Source organism: Heloderma suspectum, chromosome 1 (assembly GCF_057233095.1).
Source record: "Heloderma suspectum isolate Gila_16-S chromosome 1, 16-S_ref, whole genome shotgun sequence".
NCBI lineage: Eukaryota > Metazoa > Chordata > Lepidosauria > Squamata > Helodermatidae > Heloderma > Heloderma suspectum.
The window spans coordinates 185,085,416-185,112,412 of record NC_139458.1 but is presented as its reverse complement, the minus strand read 5'-3'; the positions used below and the strand labels follow the sequence as shown (position 1 = coordinate 185,112,412).

The following is a 26,997-nucleotide window of genomic DNA, read 5'->3' as shown; positions in this document are numbered from 1 at the left end:
TTGAAGAAGCCTACACTAGATTATCAGAAAAAGAGGGTTATTTGAACTCACTGCTCTTTTCCTTTTCTCGTGTTCCTCCAGGACGCGATTCGTTGGGCTTATCGCTTCCATCTGAATGGCTTTGCCAAGTTGCCTGGGCACAGAACATAAAACATATACACCTGCTGTATGAAGATTTGCCGTCTCAGAAATTATTTGCCAGACAACCACAGAGGAAATAGTTATAAATATTCTCCATGCAATCCCAGAGCAAGCCATAAAACTGAAGTGTTTATTGTACAGGTTTTAAAACGCTTCCAGCCCTCAGCAGACTTTGAAGAATGGACCCGAATGTACTTACCTGTGCAAACCTGATGCAGATTTCATCCCCTCAGAAACGCAAAGCCAGGCACTGCAAATATAACTGAAGAGGGAACAAAAAGATCAACAACGACGAAAAGGACATGTAAGCATAAGCTTTTAAATGTATGATGAAAACATTACGTCTGCTCAGAAACTGGCCACTATGGAAGTTTTACCAGTTCTGCATTAATATTTTCATAAGATGTAGGCTTGTGCAACTAACTGAGAACCAGATTAGTTCTACAACCATTGTTTTGCAAGAAGAATCACAGATGTGTTCCTTGCATCATAGAACTGACGGCATGTGTCTTAAAAACCAGGAAGCGGACTTGAAATGTTTGCTAATAATTGGGGGAAAGGTAATAGCAGCGAGGCAAATCTCTGCTAGGCTCTTGGGCACAGATGAAGCTCTACACAAGCAAGAGTCACCCAGTTCTCTTAGATATTGGGGGATCCCATCCCCATTCCATGGCCCATACAGCGGGGTGGATCCAGACTTAGTCATGCTTAGAGGAGAACCATTGAAACCAGTGGGGCTTAGGTTAGTTGTGACTCTAAACTTGACTTGACCCAGAGCATTCCTTGCTATTGTACAAAATGAGGCGGCTGTCTCTGTGCTTCAGAGGCCCCTCCATGCATGCAACTAGGTCGGAATACCGTCCAGCAAGGCAGACTTTCCTCTCAGCAAGAGCTTCCCCCTATCAGAGATAGAAGAGGAAGGAACCGTGTTTGCTTTTAGAGCTCCATCTGCTGCTCCGTGTATGCATGCAGCTCTGGAACGCCACAGGGGCTATTTATTATTTATTTATATTTATTTACAATATTTATATACCGCTCCACATCAGAAGATTTCAGAGCAGTGAACAACAAGGTCAAAGAATAAAACACCAAGTTAAAAGAGTTGAAACATTTTTTTTAAAAGACAAATCCCAATAAGGTGGAATTTAATAAACAATTTAGAAGAAGTGATGTCACTTACTTGACCTTCATTTTGTCCAGAACTTTGGTAAGCTTGTTGGCCATTTTCTCTAGCCCTTTGCCATACGTTATCTCCAAATTAGCCCTGTGAAGAAAGTGACCAGACATCACTACACACTCACTCATTTCTCTTAAGCTTTGCTTACTTTGGAAAGATGACCCAGGAAGGAAAAAGAAAGAAAAGGGTGGGGTGGGGTGGGGTGTCTCGCTCCTACACAAGAAAAGAGATCAAGGCCTAGTCTAAACCTGATTTATTTCATTTCTATACCGCCCAATAGCCGAAGTTCTCTGGGCAGTTCACAAAAATTAAAACCGCAAAGCGCAGCATTAAACAATATAAAATATGAAAGCTTAAAATATAACAATATGAAAGCTTAAAAACTTAAAACATAACAATATGAAAGCTTAAAACGTAACAATAAATCTTGGGTCAAATTATGCTTCTTTCCACACATTCCAGATTCTTCTATTAAGAAGGGGTTAACAAAACCATAGAGGTCAGATCCAGCATGCAACATCCCCAATAAATTGGGTTCACATGACCAAAGCCATAACATAGCATGCACAGAGAGCTGGAGAGAGCAATGTATACCACACTGGAGATGGCTGCAGAACAGGACCTGTAACCAAAACAAGTCCAGATGACGAGAAACTGTGGCTCTGAGCATGAGCCATACTGTGAGAGCCAAACCAGAGTTACTTCAAAGCAGTAGCTAGCAGCTACATTTCCCCTCATTTTTACTCTAGAGTAGACACAGGGGCCCCAATCTTAATCGGAACCGTAGCGTGTGCAGGGGGGCTTTAACCCTTCTCCCACCCTGCTATAGGCCTGATCCAGATGCCCCCCTCCCATGCCTGCATCATTGGTGCCCATCTAAACGCCTTTCCTTTGGATGCCTGTGGACAATGTGATGCAGCCTGTTGTCAACAAAGCCAGGAAGGGGGAGGGGTGTGTGTGCTGGTTCTGAGGCTTATGCCCCATTTTTTAATTTTGCACTAAAGCTGAGAAACCCGAGGATAGTCTATGCCCACAGCCGTTTTCTACCTTTTTGCAAACAACCAGGAAGTGAAGTCCTTTGGGGTCTCCTTACTCTGAGGTCAGGTCATTAGAGGTGCTCCTGCTGTATTTCCTTTCCTCCTAAATCTACCCATTTCTGCCCCTATGATGCACCATTTCCACCAGCTTCCTTGGCTGTACAGCCTCCCGATTTCCTGCTCTGCATTTTCCATAACATTTCACCACCTTCCCTCCTTGTTTGGCAAACACTACTTTCCCCAATCTTTGGGTATCTCTACACCAGCCTAAAATCCTGCATTTAAAATGGGGCTTTCTGCTTCCGTTTTAAATGCAGGATCATAACTACTCCTTTTTTCACCCCCTCCCCTTCTCCCCTCCTTCTCCCCATATCTGAGGGCTCCCTCACACTGAGCTTTTATCCTGCGATTGAAATTGCTCCTTCATGGAAGTTTGTGGGCTCTTTACATGATGCCATGATCCTCCAGGGTGTCTCCTGCACTAAACGCCCTTTGTTCCATTTTTAAATAGATCGCAGATAATGAGCTATCAAATTACCCCGTTGTGTTCCTCTTCAGTTTCCTCCGTGGAAAGAGTAAAAGCAGCAAGGAGAGGAGCGAGATCAATGAAAGATAATGGAAGACTCAGATACGGGGAGAGGGAGGGGGAAGGTGGTGGGGGGAAAGGAAGCAGGTGAAAAAGGGAGTTGTTGTGATCCTGCATTTAAAATGGAAGCAGAAAGTCCCATTTTAAATGCAGGGTTTTAGGCTGGTGTAGAGATGCCCTGAGTCTTCCATATCTTTCATTGATCTTGCTCTTCTTCTTGCTGCTTCTCCTCTTTTCACAGGGGGAACTCAAGCGGAACACAACGGGGGAATTTGATAACTCATTATCTGCGATCTATTTAAAAATGGAACAAAGGGCATTTAGTGCAGGAGACGGCTTGAATGATCATGGCATCATCTAAAGAGCCCACAAACCTCTGTGAAGGAGCAATCTCAATCACAGGATAAAAGCTCCATGTGAAGGAACCCTAAGTCTTTCCATCCTTTCTAGACTGAACATAAGAGCCCTGCAGGATCAGACCAAGGGTCCATCTAGTCCAGCATTCTGTTCACATGGTGGTCAACCAGCTGTCAATCAGGAGCCCCCAAGGAAGAGACAAGCATAACAGCACCCTCCCACCCATGTTCCCCAGCAACTGGTGTACACAGGCATACTGCCTCTGGTACTGGAGGTAGCACAAAGCCATCAGGACTAGTAGCCATTGTGCTTCATCACACAAGGCTAAAAATCCTGCAAGCACCGGGGCTTTTGCTTCCGGAATCTTTGTGGGATTAGATTGGGTCCTTTTCACGTGGCTTTTTAAAAAACCCAAAAACTTCAGAATCACATCAGACTTTGAAGCTTTGGAAAGGAAACTCAAGAACTTTGGGGCCCAGATAGTTTTCTCATCCAACCTTCTAGTATTTAGAAGAAGGACAGAAAGGGAAAGAAAAATACTCTGGGTGAATGGCTACGAGAGTGGTGCCAGCATGAGAGATTTGGATTCTGGGACCACGGGCTATACTTCCTGGAAGATGGGCTGTTGGCAAGGGATGGGTTGCACCTCACAAAGGCTGGGAAGAATGTGTTTGGCCACAGCGTGAAGAACTTCATCAGGAGGGCTTTAAACTGAATCCTACGGGGAAGGGAGATGTAAAGCTGGGGGTAACAATGGATGAAGGCTCATGCACCGCAATGGAGAGAACAGCTCTAATAGCGCCCAATAACAGTCTTCACAAACATGTAGGAAGAAAGCCAGACTATGAAGCACATGGTCTTCGGTGTCTATATACTAATGCCCAGAGTATGTGAAACAAACAGAACTAATTTGAACTCTTAATACAGGAGGGGAATTATGACTTGATAGGTGTAACTGAGACTTGGTGGGATGACACTCATGACTGGAATACAGCAATTGAAGGATATAACTTGTTCAAAAAGAACAGGAGGAACAGAAAGGGAGGTGGGGTTGCACTGTATGTGAAAAATACATATCTCTGCACAGAAATACAGGAGGATGAGCTTGGTAGCCCCATCGAGAGCATCTGGGTTAAAATAAATGGAGCAAAGAATAAAGGGAACATGGTGGTCGGAGCCTACTACTGGACACCCAATCAAGGAGAAGACGAGGATGAAACTTTTGAAAAGCAAATTGCCAGTGTTTCAAGGAAGCATGATGTAGTAGTAATGGCGGACTTCAATTTCCCTGATATTTGTTGGGAGACAAATTCTGCAAAACATGGCCCCTCCAGGAAATTCCTGACTTGTGTGGCGGATAACTTCCTCCTACAGAGAGGAAGGAACTAGAGGATTGGCTATCCTTGACTTGATCCTAACCAACAGAGATGACTTAGTGGACCAAGTAGCAGTTACAGGAACTCTGGGGGAAAGCGACCATGTTATACTTGACTTTTTGGTTCTAAAGGAAGCAAAAGCCGAGTGTAGCCAAACACGTACCCTGGATTTTAGGAAAGCTGATTTTAATAAACTCAGAACAATGGTAAGTAAGGTCCCATGGCAAGCAACTCTAACAAGAAAAGGAGTCCAAGATGGGTGGGAGTTTAAAAAAAAGGAAATTCTCAAGGCACAATCACAAACAATTCCAACAAGAAAAAAAGGTGGAAGACAACAGAAGAAGCTTAGAGATGACCTGAAAACAAAAAAGCACACATATAGGAAACAGAAGGAAGGATAAGCAACAAAGGAAGAATACAGGCAGGTAGGACTGAATTGCAGGGATGGTGTCAGGAAGGCAAAAGCTGAGAAGGAGCTGAGGTTACTGAGGGATGCTAAAAGCAACAAAAAGGCTTCAGCTACATGCATAGTAAAAGACAGAGAAAAGAAACGGTGGTTCAGCTCTTAAATAAGGATGGCAAAATGATAACAGATGACAAAGAAAAGGCAGAGGTGCTCAATTCCTACTTTGGCTCAGTCTTCTCCCAAAAGAGGGTTTATGACCCCCCTGGCAAAGGCAAAGTACAGGCTGAAGGGGCAGGATTGCAGCTTGAGATCGATAGGCATATGGTCAAGGAACACCTACTTACTTTGAATGAGTTCAAATCTCCAGGGCCAGATGAACTGCATCCTAGAGTAATAAAGGAACTGGCAGAAGAACTCGCAGAACCACTGTCTATTATCTTTGAGAAATCATGGAGGACGGGGGAAGTGCCAGATGACTGGAGGAGGGCTAATGTTGCCCCTATCTTGATAAAGGGTAAAAAGGAGGAACCTGGGAACTACAGACCAGTCAGTCTGACATCAATCCCTGGGCAAGTTCTGGAGCAGATTATGAAGCAATCCATCTGTAAGCACCTTGAAAACAATGCAGTGATTTCTTGAAGCCAACATGGATTTGTCAAGAACAAGTCCTGCCAGATGAATCTGATCTCATTTTTTGATCAGGTAATCTCCCTTGTAGCCTGTGGGAATGCTGTGCACATCATTATACCTTGACTTCAGCAAAGCTTTTGACAAAGTTCCCCATGATATCCTGATGAGCAAAGTAGCTCAAAGTTGGCTAGATGAAACAACGATCCGGTGGATCCACAGTTGGCTACAGAATCGGACTCAAAGAGTGCTTATCAATGGGATCTTCTCAAACTGGGGAGAGGTAACGAGCGGGGTACCGCAGGGCTCAGTCCTGGGCCCAGTGGCCTTCAACATGTTTATGAATGACTTGGAGGAGGAGGTGAAGGGAATGCTGATCAAATTTGCAGATGACACAAAATTGGGCGGGATAACTAATACTTTGGAAGACAGAAACAAAATTCAAAGTGATCTTGATAGACTGGACGCTGGGCAGAAAACAACAGAATGACATTTAATAGGGATAAATGCCAAGTTCTGCACCTAGGAAAAAGAAACCAAATGCACAGTATAGTAGTATACAGTTTATTGCTTTTTAGCCAATCAGGCCGTCCGCACACAAAACAAATAGAATTCTCACATCAACCCAAAAGGGAGACTAAAGTACAAATTATTAATAAAATAACTAACAAGAGCAAGTTAAAAACATTTTAAAATCCTAAAACAATATCTGCCAGAATATTATTACCATGTTTACGGATTTAGTTTTTTTATAACAGTCAATGACTTTCGCCTCTCCAGGGCTCGACTGACAAACTTAGCAGTCCTATATGATGTATAATGATCTGTTCCAGCTAATAATAATCAAGTTATACTTGCACCAGAAGTATCCTCAAGCACAGCTAATAGGGGCTCAAGATATTGCTTCCTCAAATCGATATACAATGGGCATTCTGCTAAAAAGTGTACCATGTCCTCTACCTTGGGGCAACCAGTTGGGCAATCTGCACTCATGCCATGATGGATCCTATAACGTGCCTTCACCTCCATCAATTGGAGTGAGTTCAGTCTACACCTAGTCATGAGCCATTTCAATTCATGTGAGGTGATGGAAATCAAATATGGGGGAGCCTTCCCCAGAGAGGTCATGATGCTTTTATAGATCTTGTTAGAGCGACTTTCAGCAGAAACAGCCATTGTTGTTTGAATATCAACATCCTGTAACCTCTTTGAAATCTCATCCCTAGCTCTATCATAGCCCCTCGCAAGCAAATATGATTGTGAAAAGCCCAACTCAGAGATAGATGTGGTTATCTTGTCTGCCCATGAGCCCCTTCCCATAGCTTCATATGCTAATAAGACCAAGGGGGAGGCCAGTTGGAACACTATCTTTAACCAGAAGAAAGTGGCAGCTTTTTGAACAAGCATTCCCACTGAGTGACAAGCTGTTTCTAGTCGGACAATGGCCTTAGAAGTGGATCTGGGAACCCCGAGTACTCTGGATAGAAATTTATGCTGCACTGACTCCATTGAAGCAATGTTAGCATGGGTCCAGGCAGGTGCCCCATATAATATTTGGGGAAGTAATTTGCCCTTGTATAGCTCTATTAAAGGGGCCACCATCTTACCACCTGGTCCAGCAGCAAAACGAAGAATGGCATTACTAGTTACATTAGTTGTTAGGGCTATTGAAATGCACAGTTACAAGATGGGGGATACGTGGCTCAACAACACTACAAGTGAGAAGGATCTTGGAATTGTTGTAGGTCACAAGCTGAATATGAGCCAACAATGCGATGTGGCTGCCAAAAAGGCTGCATTAATAGAAGCATAGCCTCCAAATCCCAGGAAGTACTAGTTCTCCTCTACTCAGCACTGGTTAGGCCTCATCTGGAGTACTGTGTCCAGTTCTGGGCACCACACTTTAAGAAGGATGCAGACAAGCTAGAGAGGGTTCAGAGGAGGGCAACAAAGATGATCAGGGGACTGGAAACAAAGCCCTATGAAGAGAGACTGAAAGAAATGGGCATGTTTAGCCTTGAGAAGAGAAGACTGAGGGGAGATATGATAGCGCTCTTCAAGTACTTGAAAGGCTGTCACAGAGAGGAAGGCCAGGATCTCTTCTCCATCGTCCCAGAGTGCAGGACATGGAATAACAGGCTCAAGTTACAGGAAGCCAGATTCCGGCTGAACATTGGGAAAAACTTCCTGACTGTTAGAGCAACACGACAATGGAACCAATTCCCTAGGGAGGTAGTGGGCTCTCCCACACTGGAGGCGTTCAAGATGAGGCTGGACAGCCATCTGTCAGGGATGCTCTGACTTGGATTCCTGCATTGAGCAGGGGGTTGGACTTGATGGTCTTATAGGCCCCTTCCAACCCTACTATTCTATGATTCTAGGATTCTATGTGTTTCATTACAAAGCTGCTAGGTGGCTGTTGTTTTATTTGCAATAAAAGCGTCTTTAAACAGTATACCCTCATTTATATTGACTCCATGGTGGGAGGAGGGAAAATGCCAGACTTTCATCATCATGGAAAACAACGCAATAGAGCTCACAAAGACCGGGAGGTTCCCTGAACGAGGGCTGCATCATGTATGGGACCAGCAAACTTCTGTAAGCAATCTCCATAGCAGGATAAAAGCCCCGTGTGAAGGAGCCCATTGATAGCCTTCTCTTCCAGGAATTTGTCTAACCCCCTTTTAAATGGTCACCATCCAAATTGGTGGCCATCACTACGTCTTGTGGTGGCGAATTCCATAGTTTAACTATGCGCTGTGTGAAGGACTTCCTTTTATCTGTCCTGAATCTCCCACCAATCAGCTTCATGGGATGAGCCCAGGTTCTAGCATTTTGAGAGCAGGAGGAAAATGTCTCCCTATCCACATTCTTCACACCATGCATAATTTTGTACACCTCTATCATGTCTCTCCTTAGCCTCTTTTTTTCCAAGCAAAACAAACCCAGTTGTTGTAACCTTCTCTCATAGGGGAGATGCTCCAGCCCCTTGATCATTTTAGTTGTCCTTTTCTGCACTTTTTCCAGCTCTGCAATATCTTTTTTTAGGTATGGTGACCAGAACTGGACACAGTATTCTAAGTGAGGTCGCACCATAGATTTATATGTTAGGCCTGTTATAACTAGTATACTGGCCCAGGTGTTAGCGCGTTGGTATACTGAACGAGGCATTTGTGTAATGAATGTGCGCACGCATGTTTTGAGAACAAAAATCTGTAAAAATAGGGTTGTGGAATTTTTTAAACTGTTTTAAAGTTTTAATGTTTTAATCTTGTTGTTAGTCATCTTGAGTCTTCTTTAAAGAGAATGGCGACTAAAGCTGCAATCCTATATGCACCAGGAAGTAAGCCCCATTTACCACAATGGGACTTTCTTCTGAGTACACATGCATAGGACTGTCCTGTAAGGAATCAAATAATGAAAGCCAGTGTGGTGCAGTGGTTAGAGTGTTGGACTGGGACTTGGGAGACCTGGGTTCAAATTACCACTCAGCCATGAAGCTCATTGGGTGACTTTGGGTCAGTCACTGACTCTCAGAGTAGCCTACCTCATAGGGTTGTTATGAGGATAAAATGGAAAGGAGGAGGATCAGCCTTAGGCTCTTTGCAGGAAAAAGGTGGGATATAAATGTAAGAAATAACTAAATTAATACAAAGATTATATTTTTGGACTTTGAATGACCGTTTGAGCTAATTTTCCCATATTAGAAGTAGCAATTCCCCATTTACTAGGAGTATAGTGCATAAGTCTGCTGTATGAGCATCATACCTCGTGTTAAAGATTCCCTCAGACCCGCACTGAACATTACATGTGTATACACCAAGTTACCTCTCTGTGTGAATGAGGATATGTGGCAACACTTTAAGACAATATTCCTCACAAAACGAAAGCAAGTCTTAACTTTTCCAAATCAACGGATTTTCAGAAACCCATCTGTGAACAGCTCCCTTGACAGCAATTATCTGTCATGTTGGAGCTGTAGCTCTCCCCCACACTGCTCAGCAGTGCCGTACTGAAGCAGACATCACCTCTCCCAAGTGTTCCCCTAACGCACTGTGATGAATCAGTTATGCCCTGTTTGCCCTCAATGTTCACGTAATTTACATGAGACAATTGGTTTGTGTCTCTCAGCCACTCCTGCTGGCTTTTACCAGAATGTGATTGATCAAACAGATGCTCTCCGAATGAGGGGCGGAGCAGGACAGGGATACAAATGAGCGGACAAGCCACCAGACCGGCCACGCTGTCAGGAACACAGAGCCCAAACGACGAGCAATCCTACACATTCTGTGGCACAGGAACTGGCTCATATTCACTGAGGCAAAAGGTGAATATGAGCCAGTGTGGTGCAGTGGTTAGAGTGTTGGGTTGGGACTCTGGGTTCTAGTCATCACTCGGCTGTGGAACTCACTTTGGGCCAGTCACTGACTCCCCGTCTGGTTCTACCTCACAGGGCTGTTGTGCGGATAAAATGGAGAAGAGGCATGCTGCCTTGGGCTCATTAGAGGAAAAGTGGAACATAAATTTTAAAAAATAAATATATGGATCCCTTGGAGGCATTGATCTCAGCCCCTGTCCACGTGCTGGTTCCGCCACACATAGACTTATGAACCAGGAAGGCGGCTGTTCCAGAGCCTCACTGGCTGCCTGGGCGGCAGGCTAAGCAAGGCACACAGGTCACCTGGCCACCCTAACGTAACGTGACCCCTTGCCCTGTTTCACCACCTGTATGTAATATACATACAGGTGGTGAAACAGTACAAAAGAGAATGATTGGCATTAGGGCCGTGCAAGGATCCCCCCCCCAAATCCAACTCAGAAGCTGCTTTGTGGCTTTGGAAGTGGCCTGATTCAGCTCCAGCTGATTTGCCCCCCCCTCGACCCAACTTGGATTTGTTATGCAGAACTGAAGCGGGATTTGGATGGCTGAACCCCACGTCAGGGGGCCCCTGATGTCCCCGTGCACACCCTCAGCTCTTTACCTGGGCTGCTGCCTCCACTGCCGCTGCCGCCTCCTCTGCCTCCATCACCACTGCCAGCTCCTGCGGCCTGGATATGTACCGGCTCTTACTGCAGGGAGTCACCATTTTGAAAATGGCAACTTCCTGCAATAAGAGCCAGCACACACCCAGGCCTAGGAGCTGGTGGCGGTGGCGGCGGAAAGCACGACGGAGCCAGAGGCGGTGGTGGTAACGGAGCCGGCGGCAGCAGCAGCAATGACGGCGGCAGAGGCAGAAGCAGCAGTGGCAACAGAGGCAGCGGTGGTGGAGATGGTGATGATGGTGATGGGTGGCTCAGGGAAGGACCTGGAGGCTCCAGCACAGCTGGGTCGGGGGTGCCAAAGCTCTGAAGTGCTTCGGAGAGCCCCTGACCTGCTCCGGGTTGCTTTGTGCCCCCTCCGCTTCACCTCGGCAGGGGCTCAAAGTGGCCCAAAGCGGCATGCTTCGACTCAGGCTTCGGGCCTTAGGCCGAAGTGGTGCACAGCCCTAATTTGCATAACATTTGCACATGCTAATTATATGTATAGATGCAAAATTAGAAATAATTACTATAATTGAAATAGGAGTACAGTACATCTCGCCATCGTTGAAGACTGTGTCCGGGGGACCTGTGTGCCTTGCTCAGCTGGTGGGGCTCTGGAATAGGTGCCTGCCCTCTCCCTGTCTCATTGTGTATCTGGAAGAAGCAGCCACAGGTCTTGCAAGAGTAGTGTGAACTCCCGGGAGAGGCGCGGCCCTTCTTCCCACCTCGCAGCTCTCTACAGCGCTGACGCAGCAGCGGTGATGACAACGACAACAGCAACAAAGGTAAGATGGGTGCAGGGTGTGATGTGGCAGGTGGTGCCTCAGGCAGCGGGAGATCTCGCACCGGACCTGTACGATTTGATTACTCGTGGCTGAATGTCTGAACTGGCTCCACTTGTGCATTGTCTTTGAGATCAAATGAACATTGTATCCCTGGGGTCTAATCTGCAACGCTGCAGTGCCTCATTCACACAGGCAATTTACAGACATTAACAGAATGGGCACCAGCAAACTACTCTGGGCTGTAGCTCAGTGACAGAGCAAGTCCTGGACAGAAAGAAGGTCCCACTCAACCCTTGGCACCTGCAGTTAAAAGGATCAGGTAGCAGGTGAGGGAAAGACCCTGGGGAACCACTGCCAATCCGTAAAGTAGACCATACTGGGCCAGGTAAACCAATGGTCTCCGTGGAGGCTGGGGGCTCCAATGCAGTGGATCCACTCCGGGTTTCAATCAGAACCAGCCAGAACAATAAAGGAGCTTTGCACCTTGCATAGCTGCTTTAGCGTTCTAACTGGTTCAGACTGAAACCCAGAGCACATTCACCGCCCCACTGACAGCGGAGCCACTAGCTTCCGATGTTCCTAAATAAGATTTACTGACTGCTGGGAGGACCTCATGAAAACCCAGGAGGAAAGCTGGCACAAGTGACAGGCATGGCTGCTAACCGGTGTTTGTGGGCTAAGTGTGGAGAATCCAGGCGGAATGGAGATCTTTTTATCTCAGTAGGGAGTGTTGCTTATATTTCTCTCTCCTGTTTAGTGCTCAGTTGTTGGATTACACAAGTTTATTCGTACTGTTTTATTGGACATTGTATGTATTGATATTTCTATTATGTATTTATCTGCCAATATTATGGCTATTTTGAATGGTTTTGTATTTTTTAAAATATTGTTGCATTTCTTGCTGTTTGGTATGTTATAAATTATATCTACTGCTGTTCAAATGTTATGCTGTGAGCTGCTTTGGACACAATTTTGTGGAAAAGTGGCATACAAATAAATAGATGAGATGAAATTAAAAGTGTCATATTTTATTATCCAGCTATTATGAAAGTATTGACAATATCCCAGCTTATACAAAATGAACTGGAGGTTTTTGGGCGCAGCTGAATTTTCCACTTGCTTTACTGAACAGGTGGTGAAAGAGTTCATCATATTTACAAAAGCAATGCTTTCATAAAAGCGCCATACAAAGGGAGGCCTGCAGTTTAAGATGCAAGTCAAATCTTCAGAATGGCAGTTTCTAGCTGGAATGCTTATCTAATGAAATCCTTGCTGTCTACTAAAAATATCTGACAGTAAAATGAATTAGGTTTTCAGGATGAAATAAGCCACAGCTAAAAGCTCCCCCCTCCCCATGCTTTAGTGAAATACATCTTAATAAGTCTTCTGGAACTTCATTTGTGACTTTACAGAATCAAGTGTAATTGTAGCAAAACGACTGGGGAATGATCCAGTTGAAGCTGAGGATTTAAAGTCTAGTTAATTTAAACAGGACAGTTTAAAATGACCTCCAATTGCTTCAAAGTGCTTAACTTTGTCTAGGTGAGCCTCCCGCAACCTGGTGTTCTCTAGATATGTTGGACTGCAAATCTCATCATCCCCAGTCAGGATGGCCATGGGAGGGTCCCAGGTTGGCCAAGGCTGGTTTAAGTCATACTCATGTACCTCCATGTTCTGTAAGAAGTTTTCTGGAATTTTAGGGCTCCTTCTAATATTTTCTGCAGTCGTGTGGGAACTGCCGCAGCATGGCTGCTTCCCACACTGCTCCATAATGTTGGCAGTCCGAGGCCATGTGGGATGTGCCCATGTCACAAATCCTTCCCATCCCCATCACTGCCTCTCCTGGGAACAAGCTGCATCATGGACTCATCTCACATGGCCTCACATTTACAATGTTCCTGACCAACACAGCAAGAATCCACGCTTCAGGAGCTCCCATGCCAATAGAGCAGGGATGGGGAACCAGTGGCCCTCAGATGTTCTTGAATTACAGATCCCATCACCTTGACCATAGGCCATGCTGGCTGTGGCTGATGTGAGTCCAACACCAACTGGAGAGCTATAGGTTCCCCACCCCTATAATAAAGGTAATGTCATAAGAGTATAGGAACGTAAGAAGCTGCCTTATGCTGATTCAGATCACTGGTCCATCTAGCCCAGTATTTTTGACACCGACTGGCAGCAGCTCTCCTGGACCCAGGCAGGATACTTTCCTAGGCCTACCTGGAGATGCTGGGGATTGAACCTGGGACCGTCTGCATGCAGACCAGGTGCTCTGCCACTGAGCCACAGCCCCTTGAACTGGATCAGATCAAAGGCCTATCTAGTCTACTTTCTGTTCCCACAGTGGCCAACCAACCGCCCATGGGAAACCCACAACCAGGACATGCCTCCGAATGCATCTATGTGTCTGGATTTGTCAAAGATTGTGGATATAAATGGAGACGTGTACATGATCATCAGTCCTTGAATTACAGGTAGTATGGTGGGGACCTAAAAGCACTTTACCTTTTTCTGGACAACCCTTATGTACAGTTTTTAGAAGGCTGTAGGGCACACAGTTTGTCCAAATTGGCGAGCGAGGGGCACTTGAAGGGTTGGACTTTTAGATTTCATTAAGGAACTAGCTACTTTTTCTCCCATGATTTGAGCACTGATTGAGACAGTTTGCATGTTATGCTAATTTAAGAGCTAGAGAGAAATAGTGATTTGACCAAACGTTTGTGAAATTGACCCAGTAATTTGAGGAGACATTGTTTTGTGAAATTGTATCCCCCAACTTTGTTTTGTCAAAGTGTTTCACAGATTCATCAACACATTTACTTGGGAGTAAGTCCCACTGAACTCAAAGGAGACTTCTTCTGATTGGACATGCATAGGACTACACTGTTCATCTCCAATTCTCCCCTCCCCCCTTTGAAAGATGGTATGGTATGCCTTTTAAACTTTTGGGTCTACCTTTGAATAAGGTAGTTTTTGCAAGAGATTCCTATTTTTAAAAAAGAAATCCAAACATTAAAAAAAAATTTCCCCTAGGATTTCAGCTTTAAAATTAAGGTTGCATTAAATTGCATGCTGTGACTTTAAATGTTTAAGAAGCTTTCTTATTTATTTTATTTACAACATTTATACACCGTTCCACATCTAAACAGGCATGCGTCAAATACTGCCCTTTCTTCTGAGGAGTATTTAAAACTGCATCTCTTGAGTAAAATTAGCTGCTACAGGAATGAGCCAGACACTCTGTAGAAGTGTGCGTTTTCCTGCTGTCCACTATAGCGACATCCCCAAGTGAGTAGCAAATGAGGCATCCATTTTGAATTTCTCAAAATGCAAAAAGCACCTTAGAACAGTGCTTTCTAGGAAAAGTAAAATGGTAGACACTTTGATTCTATTCTCCCGTTAAGGAATTTTATCTCACCCCTGAAATATAGGTGAATATAATCAAAACAAAATAGCTGATTTTGAGGTGGGTGAAACAGCTGAGAAATGGTCTTTGTCAGTTCTGTACAGCCCTATGATAAACCACGGTTTAGCATTATGAGGAGGGGGTGGCTTCGCATTATATTCCCCTTTGCCCTCTCCTCCTTCAGTACAGCCATGAGGAGATCAGAAGCTTCAACTTCCCATTTAGATTAACCACACTTTAGTGGTATATCTGAAACCTAAACTGGGACTGATCTTATCTAATGTGTGTTGAAACAAGCCAGTGTCTTAAGCTGTGATTTGACGGTGGCTTATTTCAACAAACCTTGGTTAAGGTTAGCCACATCTTGTTGGATTTGGGCTACACAGCAAGCTGGGGGTAATCAAAAATGGAAGTGAAAGCTTCCAAACTTCTCCTTGTGCCCATGGTGAAGGAGGAAGGGAAAGTGAGCAAGTCCAAGGCGCGCCTAGACTTGTTCTCATAACACTATACTACAGGTTGGCATCAAGTCCAAACCAGTCCATTCTCATGCAAAATGAGGGAAATCGTGTGCATGATGTTACCTTGAAGCTGGGAACATGGGAACCGGGCTTGCACTGAGCCAGACCACTGGTCCATCTAGCCCAGTATTGTCAACGCCGACCTGGTTCACATGACGTGACAGCCCACCGAGGCTTAACTTAGCCGTGGGGGCCGTTGAGTCGTGTCAGGCATGCATGGGCACTCCTCCTTGTCGTGGTCTGCTGTGCTGTGTGTTGTTTGAGGAGACAGACAACCCTCAAATAACCCTAAAACAGTACTGTGGGTCATTTTAGGATCGTCTCCCCCCTCAAACAATCCATGCCTCCAGGTTCACATGACACGGCAAGCTACGAGTGCATCACTGCTTGTGTATTCAAAATGGCGGTCGGCGCGCTCTGCTAAGCCCCACAGGGAAATTAGCCCATTGTGGCTCAGCGTTTCATGTGAACAGGCCCACTGACTAGCAGCTGCTTTCCAAGGTTTCAGGCAGGGATTTTTCCCGTCCTATCTGGAGATGCTGGGGACTGAACCCGGGGCCTTCTGCATGCAAAGCAGGTGCTCCACCACTGAGCCAGAGCCATCCCAAGCTGGTCCTTGCTATCAAGCTTTTACTCCATTCACCTACTTCTCTTGACAGGAACCACCCTAGTAATTACTGGATGAGGGTGTTATACTTCAGGCAGCAGAAGGACAAGCCATACTGTTCAACCACACAGGGGATCAATTATATAAGCTATCTTAAGATCTGTTCCAGAGGACAGCAACTCCCTCCTCCCTGCTCTGAGAAAATGGATCAGCATCGAAGCAGAGAACTGAGCTGAATTCTATCAGGTTAAGCATACATACCTCTGCTGAAGAATAGACAAGAGTTGTTTGCAGAAATGATCGCCATTTTTGGAAAATCCTTTCAGATCTTGATATGCCCTGTCATACTGAAACACAACATACAGTCTGAGATATGTTTACAGGGTTTATGATTTGGAAATATTTCCAGTCTGTACTAGTTCTGCCAGCTATATGGCTCTGGAAAGAGAACACAGAATAGGGAGCAAGTGAGAGCGTGGGTGGAGAATAAATCTTCACAGCCAGAAATATTCACATGTTGGCAGAGAGGGCTAGCATTACCAGATGAGACACGCAAAGTGATGAAGACGCCTTAAGCAGACCAACTGGTACAAATGTGGAAGGTTCCTAGATTTCTATAATTTATTTATGTTATTCCTGCAAATTATATTATATTATAATTATTTTAATATGGGAAGAATTTTTAGATGGGTGGATTGCAACTTCTCCCTGGAATCGGGCCATGATCCCCACCCAATACAAATGATACCTACTCACTGGGAGGAGAGATTTTCAAAATCAACACACTTTCTGTAGCACCCACATAAACATACACGCCCTCTCTGTCATTAGAAGGTCATGCACTGTTTAGATGATATGGCTCTCAGTTCATTCCCCCCACCTCCAATTCAATCTTCCATTATCTCCTGAAAGTATAATGCAAGATCACCCATCATATCTATGGGAAAGTGTTTCTATCATCATCATCCATGGAGGGAGCAACCCTATCTGTGTAGATGGTTGCCTTCAAGCCCAGGGGCAATAGTCCATCCAGTGCAGGGCAGAAGGAGTGGTGAGGAGCGGATCTCCTCCTCATTCCCCCTGCTCGGCTTTCATGGCTAGACAGCGGATTTCGGCTGTCCAGCTGTGGGAACTCGGACTGCGGGAAGCAGCAGCCGGATGACACGTAGGATGTGTCATACCGGCATTTCTGACTTCCCCACCCTGCAACGCCCCCAGGAATGCCCCATTTTGGCCGCTCCACATTTCTCTTCCAAGCGCAGAGTGCAGGGCCATTCCATGCTGCCTACGAGGTTGTCCGGGTGGAAACTGAGCCGATAGAACCCCAGAGCAGTTCTGATTCTGAGGAGGAACAGCAATCCGTGGGAGAGGAGCACGCTCATCTCTGACAGGCACAGCAGCTGGCAGAGATTCCTCCTGCCAGCATTCCTGGGATAGATAGTGACCCTGGCAGTGAGAGAGTGCTGGAGGGGGGCTTGCTGGACGCTCGACGCCGATGCTGGGAGCGACGACAGTTGGAGGGCGTGGAAAGGAGGCATAGCGCTCGTTTGGCACGCAAGCAACGGTCGCGTCCTGAGGACCCAAGGAAAAGAGGGAGGATTTTTCTCTAGCCCATAAGTTCAGGGTCTTCCTGTGATTCTCCTTCAAATGGGGACCAACTGCCTAACCTGGAGCATAGGCTACTCTGCTATCTTTCCCCAGTGCTGTTCCTTGCTTAGTCGCTGGTGATTAGCATCTGAAAGAGTCATTAAGTTGTAAAAGGATTAAAGCCTTGAAAAGAATCCTTTTGTCTGTGTCTTGAGCTGACTATTGGAGTAGACTGTAAGAGGCAGCTAAGGCACTCCCGACAGAGGTGGCACAGGAGGGGGTGGAGGTTGGTTCTCAGGGAACCGTCCTATCCTATGGCCATCTAGCTGCTGACTATTGGCCACAGGATTGCACCCTGACCATATTAAAAAAATATCTCTAAGTAAGCAGTTTACAAAAATTAAATTAAAATAAATACAAAAACATTTATATAACATGTAAAAAACACACATCGAAACTCATAACACCATAGTTATGAACAAAGCTGAGCAGCATAATCAATCAGGGAAGACCTGGGTAAAAAGATGGGTCTTTATTTGGTGCCTAAAGGATACCATAGTTCCATCATACACAGACACATGTGCACACACGTATGTCTCATAGGGAAATTATAGAGATAGTATGTGCTTATTCTTCCCTTTCAGACTAAAGGCTCCTTGCCTGCCCACTTTGTAGGTTAGGATTGCCTGTAGGAAAGGAATGCAAGAAGTGAGGTGGGAGGTAACTCAGAACGCTGTACTAAATTCAGGATGTACAAGTCACTCACAAAATGGGAACATGAAGTAATTTTGCCAGTGCCCACTCACACAAGGCAGTTCTCCTGGGAATGCTTACTTGCACATCCAGATTTCCTGATATACTGATGTGCAATTTGTAAATAGGCAATTCACCACTTTAAACAAGTCGATTCACAGCATGATGCCCCCTTTTTCTTGGCAAGCAGCAGGCGGGGGCAGAGAGAGGAATCATGCTTTAGATACTGCTGTGGATTGCCTCTTTTTCAAAGAAGGCTATCTACCAGAGGAAGATGCCAGGGAGGACATTCCCTCTGCCTCGATTGCAAGTGTTTTGCCAAAAGATGAGGAAGGAATTTGCAGGAAGGGTTTTTTTGTTTCACTGGGAGCATTGCCCTTTCAGAAAGAAAGACCGTTGCACCTCCTGAAATGTTGCTTTTCAGTGCAAAAACTGAACCCTGTGACTGTACTCCTGGTGTTAAAACAACAGCAACTGTCACACCACTGAATGCAGGCTGTTGTTTTATTTATTATTATATTAAGTGTGTGTATGTGTGTGTACCCCCCCCCCCACACACACACATTTTCCTGCCTTTCCACTAAAAGTGCTCAAGGCAGCTAACAGCAAAACAACAACTACTACTACAACCCTTTGTTACATTGGGGTAATAGCCAAAGAGCAGGCTACACACACACACACACACTACAACTGCTAACTGGGCATTCAATAAAAATTACACTTTAAGAAAATATTTTGTATCAAATTCAAAGAAACAAACTTTGCTACTGACTTGACCCCGGTTCTCCTGCTCTTTGTTAAGAGTGTGAGGTGCAGCTTGCTTGGAACAACAGCGACATCAATATTTGATGATGGATGCGAAGCTTTATAAGGCCTTGTGCACAGTGACAACGCTGAACCGTACTAAGTCACAAAACAGCAGTAGTTCAAGCAATTTGTGTACATAAGTTCAGGGCGAGGAGAGAAACGCAAGTGGTTCTGCCATCTCTCACAAAGAAGGGAGGCACATGAAACACTTTCAAATAGTTAGTAGATATCCAAGGATCAAACTACACGTGGCACTCAGTGACATGCATAACATCCCCAAGGTGGTTTGTGATGGTTGCTTGCTTGTTTTTACAAAGCAGCTGCAGGAATCTGGATTTTGATGGGAGGGGGGAAAGTGTGCTTCTCTAATTCCCTTCAGGCTGTTTTTCTGATCAAAATTCATCCTCTCTAACAAGCCTCTGCAAGTTTACTCATAAGTAGATCCCAATGGGCTCAATGTGGCTAACTCCCGGGAAAATGTACTTAAGATTGTGACCTTTGTCTGATGGATATACATATGTGCCTATATTTCCCTTACAGGTCAAGAAAGCCATTCATAAGGTGCTGGTTTATTTACTTTCCTCATAAAACTAGTTATTTAGGTATTACAGAACAGTTCAAAACTTAATAAAACAATAGAAATCATAATAATGGAAATCCAGCACAACATAAAAACCCAAGAAGCACATACCAACACAGCACAATAAAATACAAAATAAAAAGTCAAAACAAACCATCAGGAGCTAAAATCACCTCTGAGAGAGTAAAGTAACAGACCTAAAATCCTTAAAATGTTTTAAACACCTAGGAGAACAAAAAAAGCACCGAAAAGACAACAATGTAGGTGAGCTTCCCTGGAGAGAACATTCCAAACCTGGAGGCCACCACCGAGAAAGCCCTCTCTCTCTCCTAGCCATTCCCCTTGGATTGAGGAGGTACTTGAAGAAGGGCTTCCATGGATGACTTTAACACATGGGTAGGTACATACGGGCCCAGTAGTATTAAGATCCTCCAGGTCTAGTGACAGTTTCTTCAGGAGTTGTCACATAAATAAAATATTGCCTCCTTAATGGAGACCAGGACCATTCCCTGTCTTAGAGAGGAGCTAAATACCTGGTCTAGACCCAGTCAGTTGTCCCCTTCTTACCAAATGGAATTAGCCACAAGGGGCAAGGATTGAGCAAACATGTGATTGACTGAACCTTACTGAGCACCTGGGCCACATCCTCGGGCCCCACAAACTGAAATCCATACAACAATATAGGACCAGTGCTCTGGACACCCCCATGGATTGACCAATATCAACTGTGAAGTCTGTGTTAATCTGCGGTTCTGACCTTCCCAGGATCCTTACCAAAATAGATTTGGAATAAGCCAAAGTGAGACAAAGTCACAGATGGATCTGATTTACAGCTTATTGATTACACATGTGATGATAAATGGATGCAGAAATAAAGCAAAGCAAAGAACCTCACACATCCCTTGTGTTGACAGAAGCTGGCAACTTCCCCCACAGTCACACATGTATCTGGGTCCCAATCAAGATACACAGGACACCTCTCCATGGAGAAGCAATTCTCCAAGTTGGTATGCATGCAGATTTCCCTTGGAGAGAGACCAACTTGGCATGTTTGAAACAATGCCTATATGCCTTGTCTTTCATGCCCTAGTGGATACATAAAGCATCATAGTCAAGGCAATAAGTTACCTTCTTCAAGGGAAAGAGGCCTCAACATTCTAATCTGGGCCCCATCTACATGAGCCATTTGCCCCAGTGCCGCTTCGAAGGGAAGATCTCTGCGACAGATGAGCAGTCCCCGCTTCGCAGCCCAATCATGGTTTTCTCAGAGAAATCGGGGTTCTCCGAGTCCATTTGATTCTCAGAGTCCATTTGCTGCGAAGGTTTCGCTTGCTTTGGGTTCACTGCGGGGGGTTGAACTGTCTGTCCCTTCCTCAGATTGAAATTGCAGCATCATTAATGATGCCCCTCCTCCTTCGCAGCTCCGCAGTTACAGAGGCACGAAGAAGCGGGCTGGCGGAAGCTGCGCTGACTGGCGGAAGGGAAAGTAGCCTGGGGTGGGGGCGGGGGGAGAGCAGAGGGGCAAACATGTCTACCGGGAAGTAACTGATTGCCTTCAGTTCCATGTCACTGCTTCTCTCACTTTAAGTATCAAGCTTGAGAGTGGAGTGGATATGTTCAGCTACAAAGGAACACAGCTGAGAAATGCTGGATGCCTGTGGATTCGCAGCTGCAAAGTTGAGAAAGGGTGGGTGCCAGGGCGGATGACTTTCAGAAGCACTTCATAGAGCCTGTGTTTGTGCGGCGGCGGCGGGGGGCTGTTGACTGGGCAGTTAAGAGACTATGCGCTACTCACTCTCTCTTTCTCCTGAGCTCCGCGCCCCCTGCTCTCAGCGCCAGCTCAATCTCCCGAGGTAGTGGCTGCCTGCTTGCCTGCCTGCCTTGGAAATGTGTACGCAGGGTTTGTTATGAACGTCTACAACGGTCGCAAGCAAGTCCGATGTGCTAGCCACACACCCTGCTCCCAGCTCTGTGCTCTCTGCTCTCCCGAGCTTGGGAAGCCCGCTTTCACCCTCCCATCTCCCACCTCAGTTGTTAATTCGCAGCGCTAATACTGCGCAGCTCCGATGGAATTAACAACGAAATCAGCGCCCTGGGCTCGAAAGCTTTCCAGCTCTTCGTGGAGATGTAACACTACACTCTTATCTGAGGGACCAGAGCGACCTCGCAAGAATCGAACAGATTCACGTTTGTTGACATATAGAACTGGCCTTGTCTGACACCAGCACTCCTGTGTAAGACAGCCTACTTAATTACCTAGAAGCCAGCTTCTGCACTATGTTAACACAGGGCTCTATGCACTTAACAAACTGTGTTGGACGTGACTGTGGAAAATCACTATACTCCTCACCCTGTGTTCTGGTGTAGCCCACTACCAAGTCCAAGTTGGGTTTTCCTTTACTTGTGTTCTCAACATCTCCCAACTTGCTTCATCAGCCTCATCTCAGGTGTATGCCTAGAAGCTGAACAGGCTCTACTAAGCAAGAGCAATTGTATCAAGCACCCGAGTCAACTCTGCATTCTGCAGACTGACCCAGGCTTCAACAAGGACACTAGTCAGACAAGCCAGAAATATCCTCCTGGCCCAAGCCCTCTGGAATCAATCAACCTCTGGGGATGGACCATCCTAATAGGTCCCCCCATTCTTGCAGAGGAAACAGCCACCGTCAGTCTGAATCTCAACAGTAAGTGGTCCGAACACAACAAGGGAGAAAGAAATCCCCCATTTTCAGATTACGAGCCTCCTACCCATCTGTTGGGCTGATGACATGTTGGGGCCAGCCTCATGGTTGTCATGGCAGCCAGTTAAGAAGTCCTCAGCTGCCCTAGATCCAGTGGCCTCAATATGAATGTTGAGATCCATCACGACAATCATGGGGGGCAGGGGCAGGGGGAGGTCTGCAACCCCAAACTCAGGACCTTCAGTAAAGACTCCCAGGGTGGTATACAATAAAGTAATATAAGCAAGGAATATATACAAATTGTACAGAATTAAACAGCAGAAACAGTGACCTGACTGACACTTTCCATCTGCTCTTCTTCTTTTCTTTTCACTAGTTGCTGTTTAGAGAACAGAGAGGTTTCTGCCACCCCATTAAGTGCATTATATCCCTCTAGCCAACTCAGCCATCCTTTGAGCTTTGTTGTGCACATGCCAGTGAAACACTTTTGAAGATCAGTGCCCTAGAGGAGAGCTGGGGAACACGAGGTCCTCCAGATGTTGTACTGCACCTCCAGTCATCCCTCACCATTGGCTATGCAGTCCACCAACATCTGGACTGCAACATTCCCCACCCCTGCCATAGGTGAACCACAATTACCCAGCACATGACAAAAGCACCCTGGAAATGGCACTGCCAAGCCCTTTGCCAAAGGCAGCATGAAGCCTGTTCATTCTCCAGACAGCAACAGGAAGCCCTCAGTCGAAACAGATTGGGTTTGGATGTCATGATAACCCATGATGGGTTAATTAAGCCACGATGGGTTCATTAACCCATTGTGGGTTATTGTGTCATCTGGTTGGAATTTTTTTAACCCACAATGGCTTATTTGGCCAAAATAACCCACTCTGATAAACTATGGTCTGCAGAGTGGGTTATCTAACCCATCATGGATTAACATGTCTTCTGGCGGTCACCATGGGTTGTTTTAGCTGGCTACAGAGTTGTGTAGGAAGAGCGGTCAGAACTGCTGCTGCTCTGCTCTTCACTAGCTTAATGCTTAGGAACATGTTAAAGGGACCAAGCCAGCAGTATGTGTGTGTGGGGGGGGGGGGGAGAATGAGCAGGATCAGGACCAAACCTCATAGCTAGCCTGCCCTACTCAAGAGGCACCCCATACATCATCAAAGCTCAGCGCCCTGACACTGATGGCAGTGAAAATCCCAGGTGCACCAAAAAGGGGGAGATGCCTATAATACCTTGGGGGGTTGCAGAATAGCCAGCCTCCCCTACACAGGAGGCACCCGATGCACCCTCAAGCCCAGCGCCCTGACACTGAGAGCAGCAACTTTGCAACTGTAGTATTGGGAAGATGTTAATGCCTCTTTGCCAGCAACGGCTATGGGGAGAATTGAGCTTTAGCACTTTAGTGAATGAGCATTAATCTCTATGAAGCTTGGTCCTGATCCTGCAAACCTCCAAGGTTTTATAGCCACCTTGGATTTTCACTGCTGTCAGTGTCAGGACCCTGGGTTTTGAGGGTGCATTGGGTACCTCCTGAGTATGGGAGGCTGGCTATGAGTTTTGGTCCTGATCCTGCAAACCCCCATAGTGCTATAGGCATCTCCTTATTTTTGCAGAACTTGGGATTTTTGCTGCTCTGGGGTAATTGCACAGGGTTTTGAGGGTGCATCGGGTGCCTCCTGACTAGGAGAGGCTGTGTGTGGAGTTTGGTCCTGATGCTGCAAACCCCAAGGTTTTATAACCACATTCCCCTCTTTGCTGCACTTGGGATTTTCGCTCCATGGTGAGTGATCGTGCTGGGTTTTGATGGTAGATTGGGTGTCTCCTGACTGGGAGAGGCTGTGTATGAAGTTTTGTCCAGATCCTGTAAACGTCCAGCGCTTTAGAGGTGAAAAAGCACCACTGCTTGGGCAGGAGGACTGCAGCAGGACAGGGGGTGGGGCGGGGGCGAGTCAAATTACGCACAGTAGCTGAATAAGTGACTCACGGTACCTTATTAGCCCAGCTGTGTGGTGGGGCATCATGGACTATTTTAAAAAAAAGCTACTGTGAGTAGTTTAGGAAGCCCCATGGATTATCGTGACATCCAAACGCAGCCACGATGTCCCCATAGTAGGAGACTTCCCCAACCAGGTGCCCCCAGATGTGTCGAACTGCAACTCCCAGCATGCTGGCTGGGAATGCTGGGATTTGTAGTCCCATACATCTGGAGGGTACAAGGTCAGGGAAGGCTGCCCCACAGCATGCATGCTTACAAAGAGCTGGGCGAACATTAATCGGAGCAAAAAGAAGAAAAAGCCTGCTCTTTGGCAACCTGACTACCTGGCATTCCCATGGGGGTGAGAAATTCACTCTGTCCCACAACTGCCACCTCCCCCCACCCCCCACGCCTTGTGCAGCCTGAGATCCCCTTTGGAGATTGGCAGCCCATCTGCTAATCTCTAGGAGAGGGGGAGAGAGAGAGAGAGAGAGAGAGAGAGAGGCAGAAGCCAGAGGGCTGGGGGAGGGCATGCACAGCTCAGAGCTTACTTACCGTGCAGCCAGCCAGAGGGTTCCTCATTCTGAACTGCTTGTTCCTGCTGACGCATTTCCACATTGAGCCAGTCCTGGGAGTTCTGCAGATTGTGAAAGCTCCATCGCAACTAAGTAGACAACGTCAGCAAGGCAAAACAACAGATAATTACGGGACCCACCCTGCAACTGGTTTTATCCTACCCGTTTCCTGGTACACAGACAAGATCCAGAGCACTGCAAATGCCAGCAAGTGCTACAGCAAGTGATTTGTTCTGTGGATTTGACTCCCGCTATCCCAGGACTTGACATACATACATACAGCGTTCCAGTTATATGATTAGCGGACAGATGGAGCACACCGCCATGGTGTTATACACGGTGGCAGTGTGGTGTAGCGGTTAGAGTGTCAGCCTATGACTGGTGAGGCCTGGATTCGAATCCCCCACCATGAAATTCCCTATGTGGCCTTGGGCCTGTCATGTGTTGTGGCCTTAACTACCTCATAGGGTCGTTGTTTGCATAAAAAGGGATGGATGGGGGAGAACCATGCAAAAGCTCCTTACAAGAAGGGAGGAGTGTACATGCAATAAATAAATAGTTTGCTTTCCCTCTGCTTGCTGAACACTAGGCCATGTCTCTCTCTCTCTAGCTCCAAAGCTGGTCATCCCATTAAACAAATGATTCCATTAAACCTTTCTGCAAAATAGGTATAAGATCATACAAGTCCCAGCAGGGGCAGGTCTAAGAGGAGGTAAACGGAGCATCTGCACCAATCTCTGCTCTCAAGGGAGAAGGCTAGCTCTGCGCTGAGGGACAGCGCATGTACAGGGAGGGAGCACAGTCAGTGCGGTAGCAGAGCCAGGACTCGTAGGGTTGAAGCACCAGAACCTTTTGATTAGCAGGAATGATGATGTACTCTGCCACCACTCTCGTCTCGGGGCTTTGCTGTTCCCTCTGAGATTAGCTGCAATCCTCACAGCACCTGGGGAAGAAATGGATTTCTCCAGCAGCAATGTAGTTGTTGGGAAGCTATCCCTGTTGTAATGCAAAGTATTTTCAGGCAGCCTGGTCTTGAATGGGTAATGAAGGTGCTGGTTTTAATATATAAAGCCTTACGCAGCTTGAATACCTGATGGAGCGCCTCTCCCAGCACAAAACTACCCGTACAGTCCACTCAACATCTAAAGTCCTCCTCCGGCTGCCTACGCTGAGGGAAGCTCAGAGGACAACAACAAGGGAAAGGGCCTTCTCGGTGGTGGCCCCCCAATTATGGAATGATCTCTCCGATGAGGCCCGCCTGGTGCCAACATTGTTATCTTTTCGGTGCCAGGTCAAGACCTTGCTCTTCTCCCAGGCATTTGGCAGCATATGATGAGTATTAATTGATCCTGGATTGTCTTATGGTAATGGTTGATTACTTGAGATTGCTTGCTTGAAGTTATTTTAGATATATCCTCTCTGTTTATCCTCTCTGGTCAGAGGATATAGCTCTAATAAGGAATTTCCTGGCAGAGAGTAATGAGTTATTAACAATCCTAACTGATGCTGTGCTGTGTATAAGAATGGCAAAGGGGAAAACAGCTCCTGATGCCCCGTCTACAAACGGGCCTAACCCAAAGGCTCGTTCCTCTTGACAAAGTCACCAAAGTACCACCACCATCCCCGACACTGTCTAAAATCAAGAAAGAAAAAGGAACAAATAGTAAAAGGGGTATAAAATCTAGGAAGGCAGTTGTAAGATCCAAAAAGAAAAGTAAAAACATCCAAAGCTCTGCTCATTCAAAAAAAAAAAAAAAAGCATTTAACTTCAAGACGCTATTTAATCTACTAGATGAGAAGAGAAAACCTCTGGTTTCTCCCAAAAGTAGGGCTAAGAAGAAGTCTGAGACACAGGGATGCAACTCACCAAACCCAATGAACAATATACCACAGCAAACTTCAGATGTTATGATAGATGTGAATCAGGACTCATGGTCCATAACTGGATTCCCAAATAAGGTAACCTTGGTCCCTTCAGATAGTTC

At 46.0% G+C, this 26,997-nt stretch overlaps 1 protein-coding gene across 3 annotated transcripts in view; it reads right to left on the bottom strand.

Moving 5' to 3' along the window:
- Positions 1-25,027, bottom strand: part of NOSTRIN (nitric oxide synthase trafficking) — a 55,365-nt gene extending 30,338 nt beyond the window's left edge. Inside the window, exons 1-5 of one of the 3 annotated variants that reach the window (XM_084812167.1) lie at positions 24,993-25,027; positions 16,310-16,395; positions 1,322-1,405; positions 341-403; positions 52-133 (exon numbers count right to left, since the gene is read on the bottom strand). In XM_084812167.1, the coding sequence (XP_084668293.1) occupies positions 52-133; positions 341-403; positions 1,322-1,405; positions 16,310-16,395; positions 24,993-25,019 (342 nt within the window). In that variant the 5' untranslated portion in view covers positions 25,020-25,027. Of the gene's footprint in view, positions 1-51; positions 134-340; positions 404-1,321; positions 1,406-1,737; positions 1,786-16,309; positions 16,396-24,992 lie in introns of those variants that run through there. The other 2 variants (XM_084812183.1, XM_084812175.1) reach the window with 2 other exon arrangements.
- Positions 25,028-26,997: the final 1,970 nt, after the last annotated feature.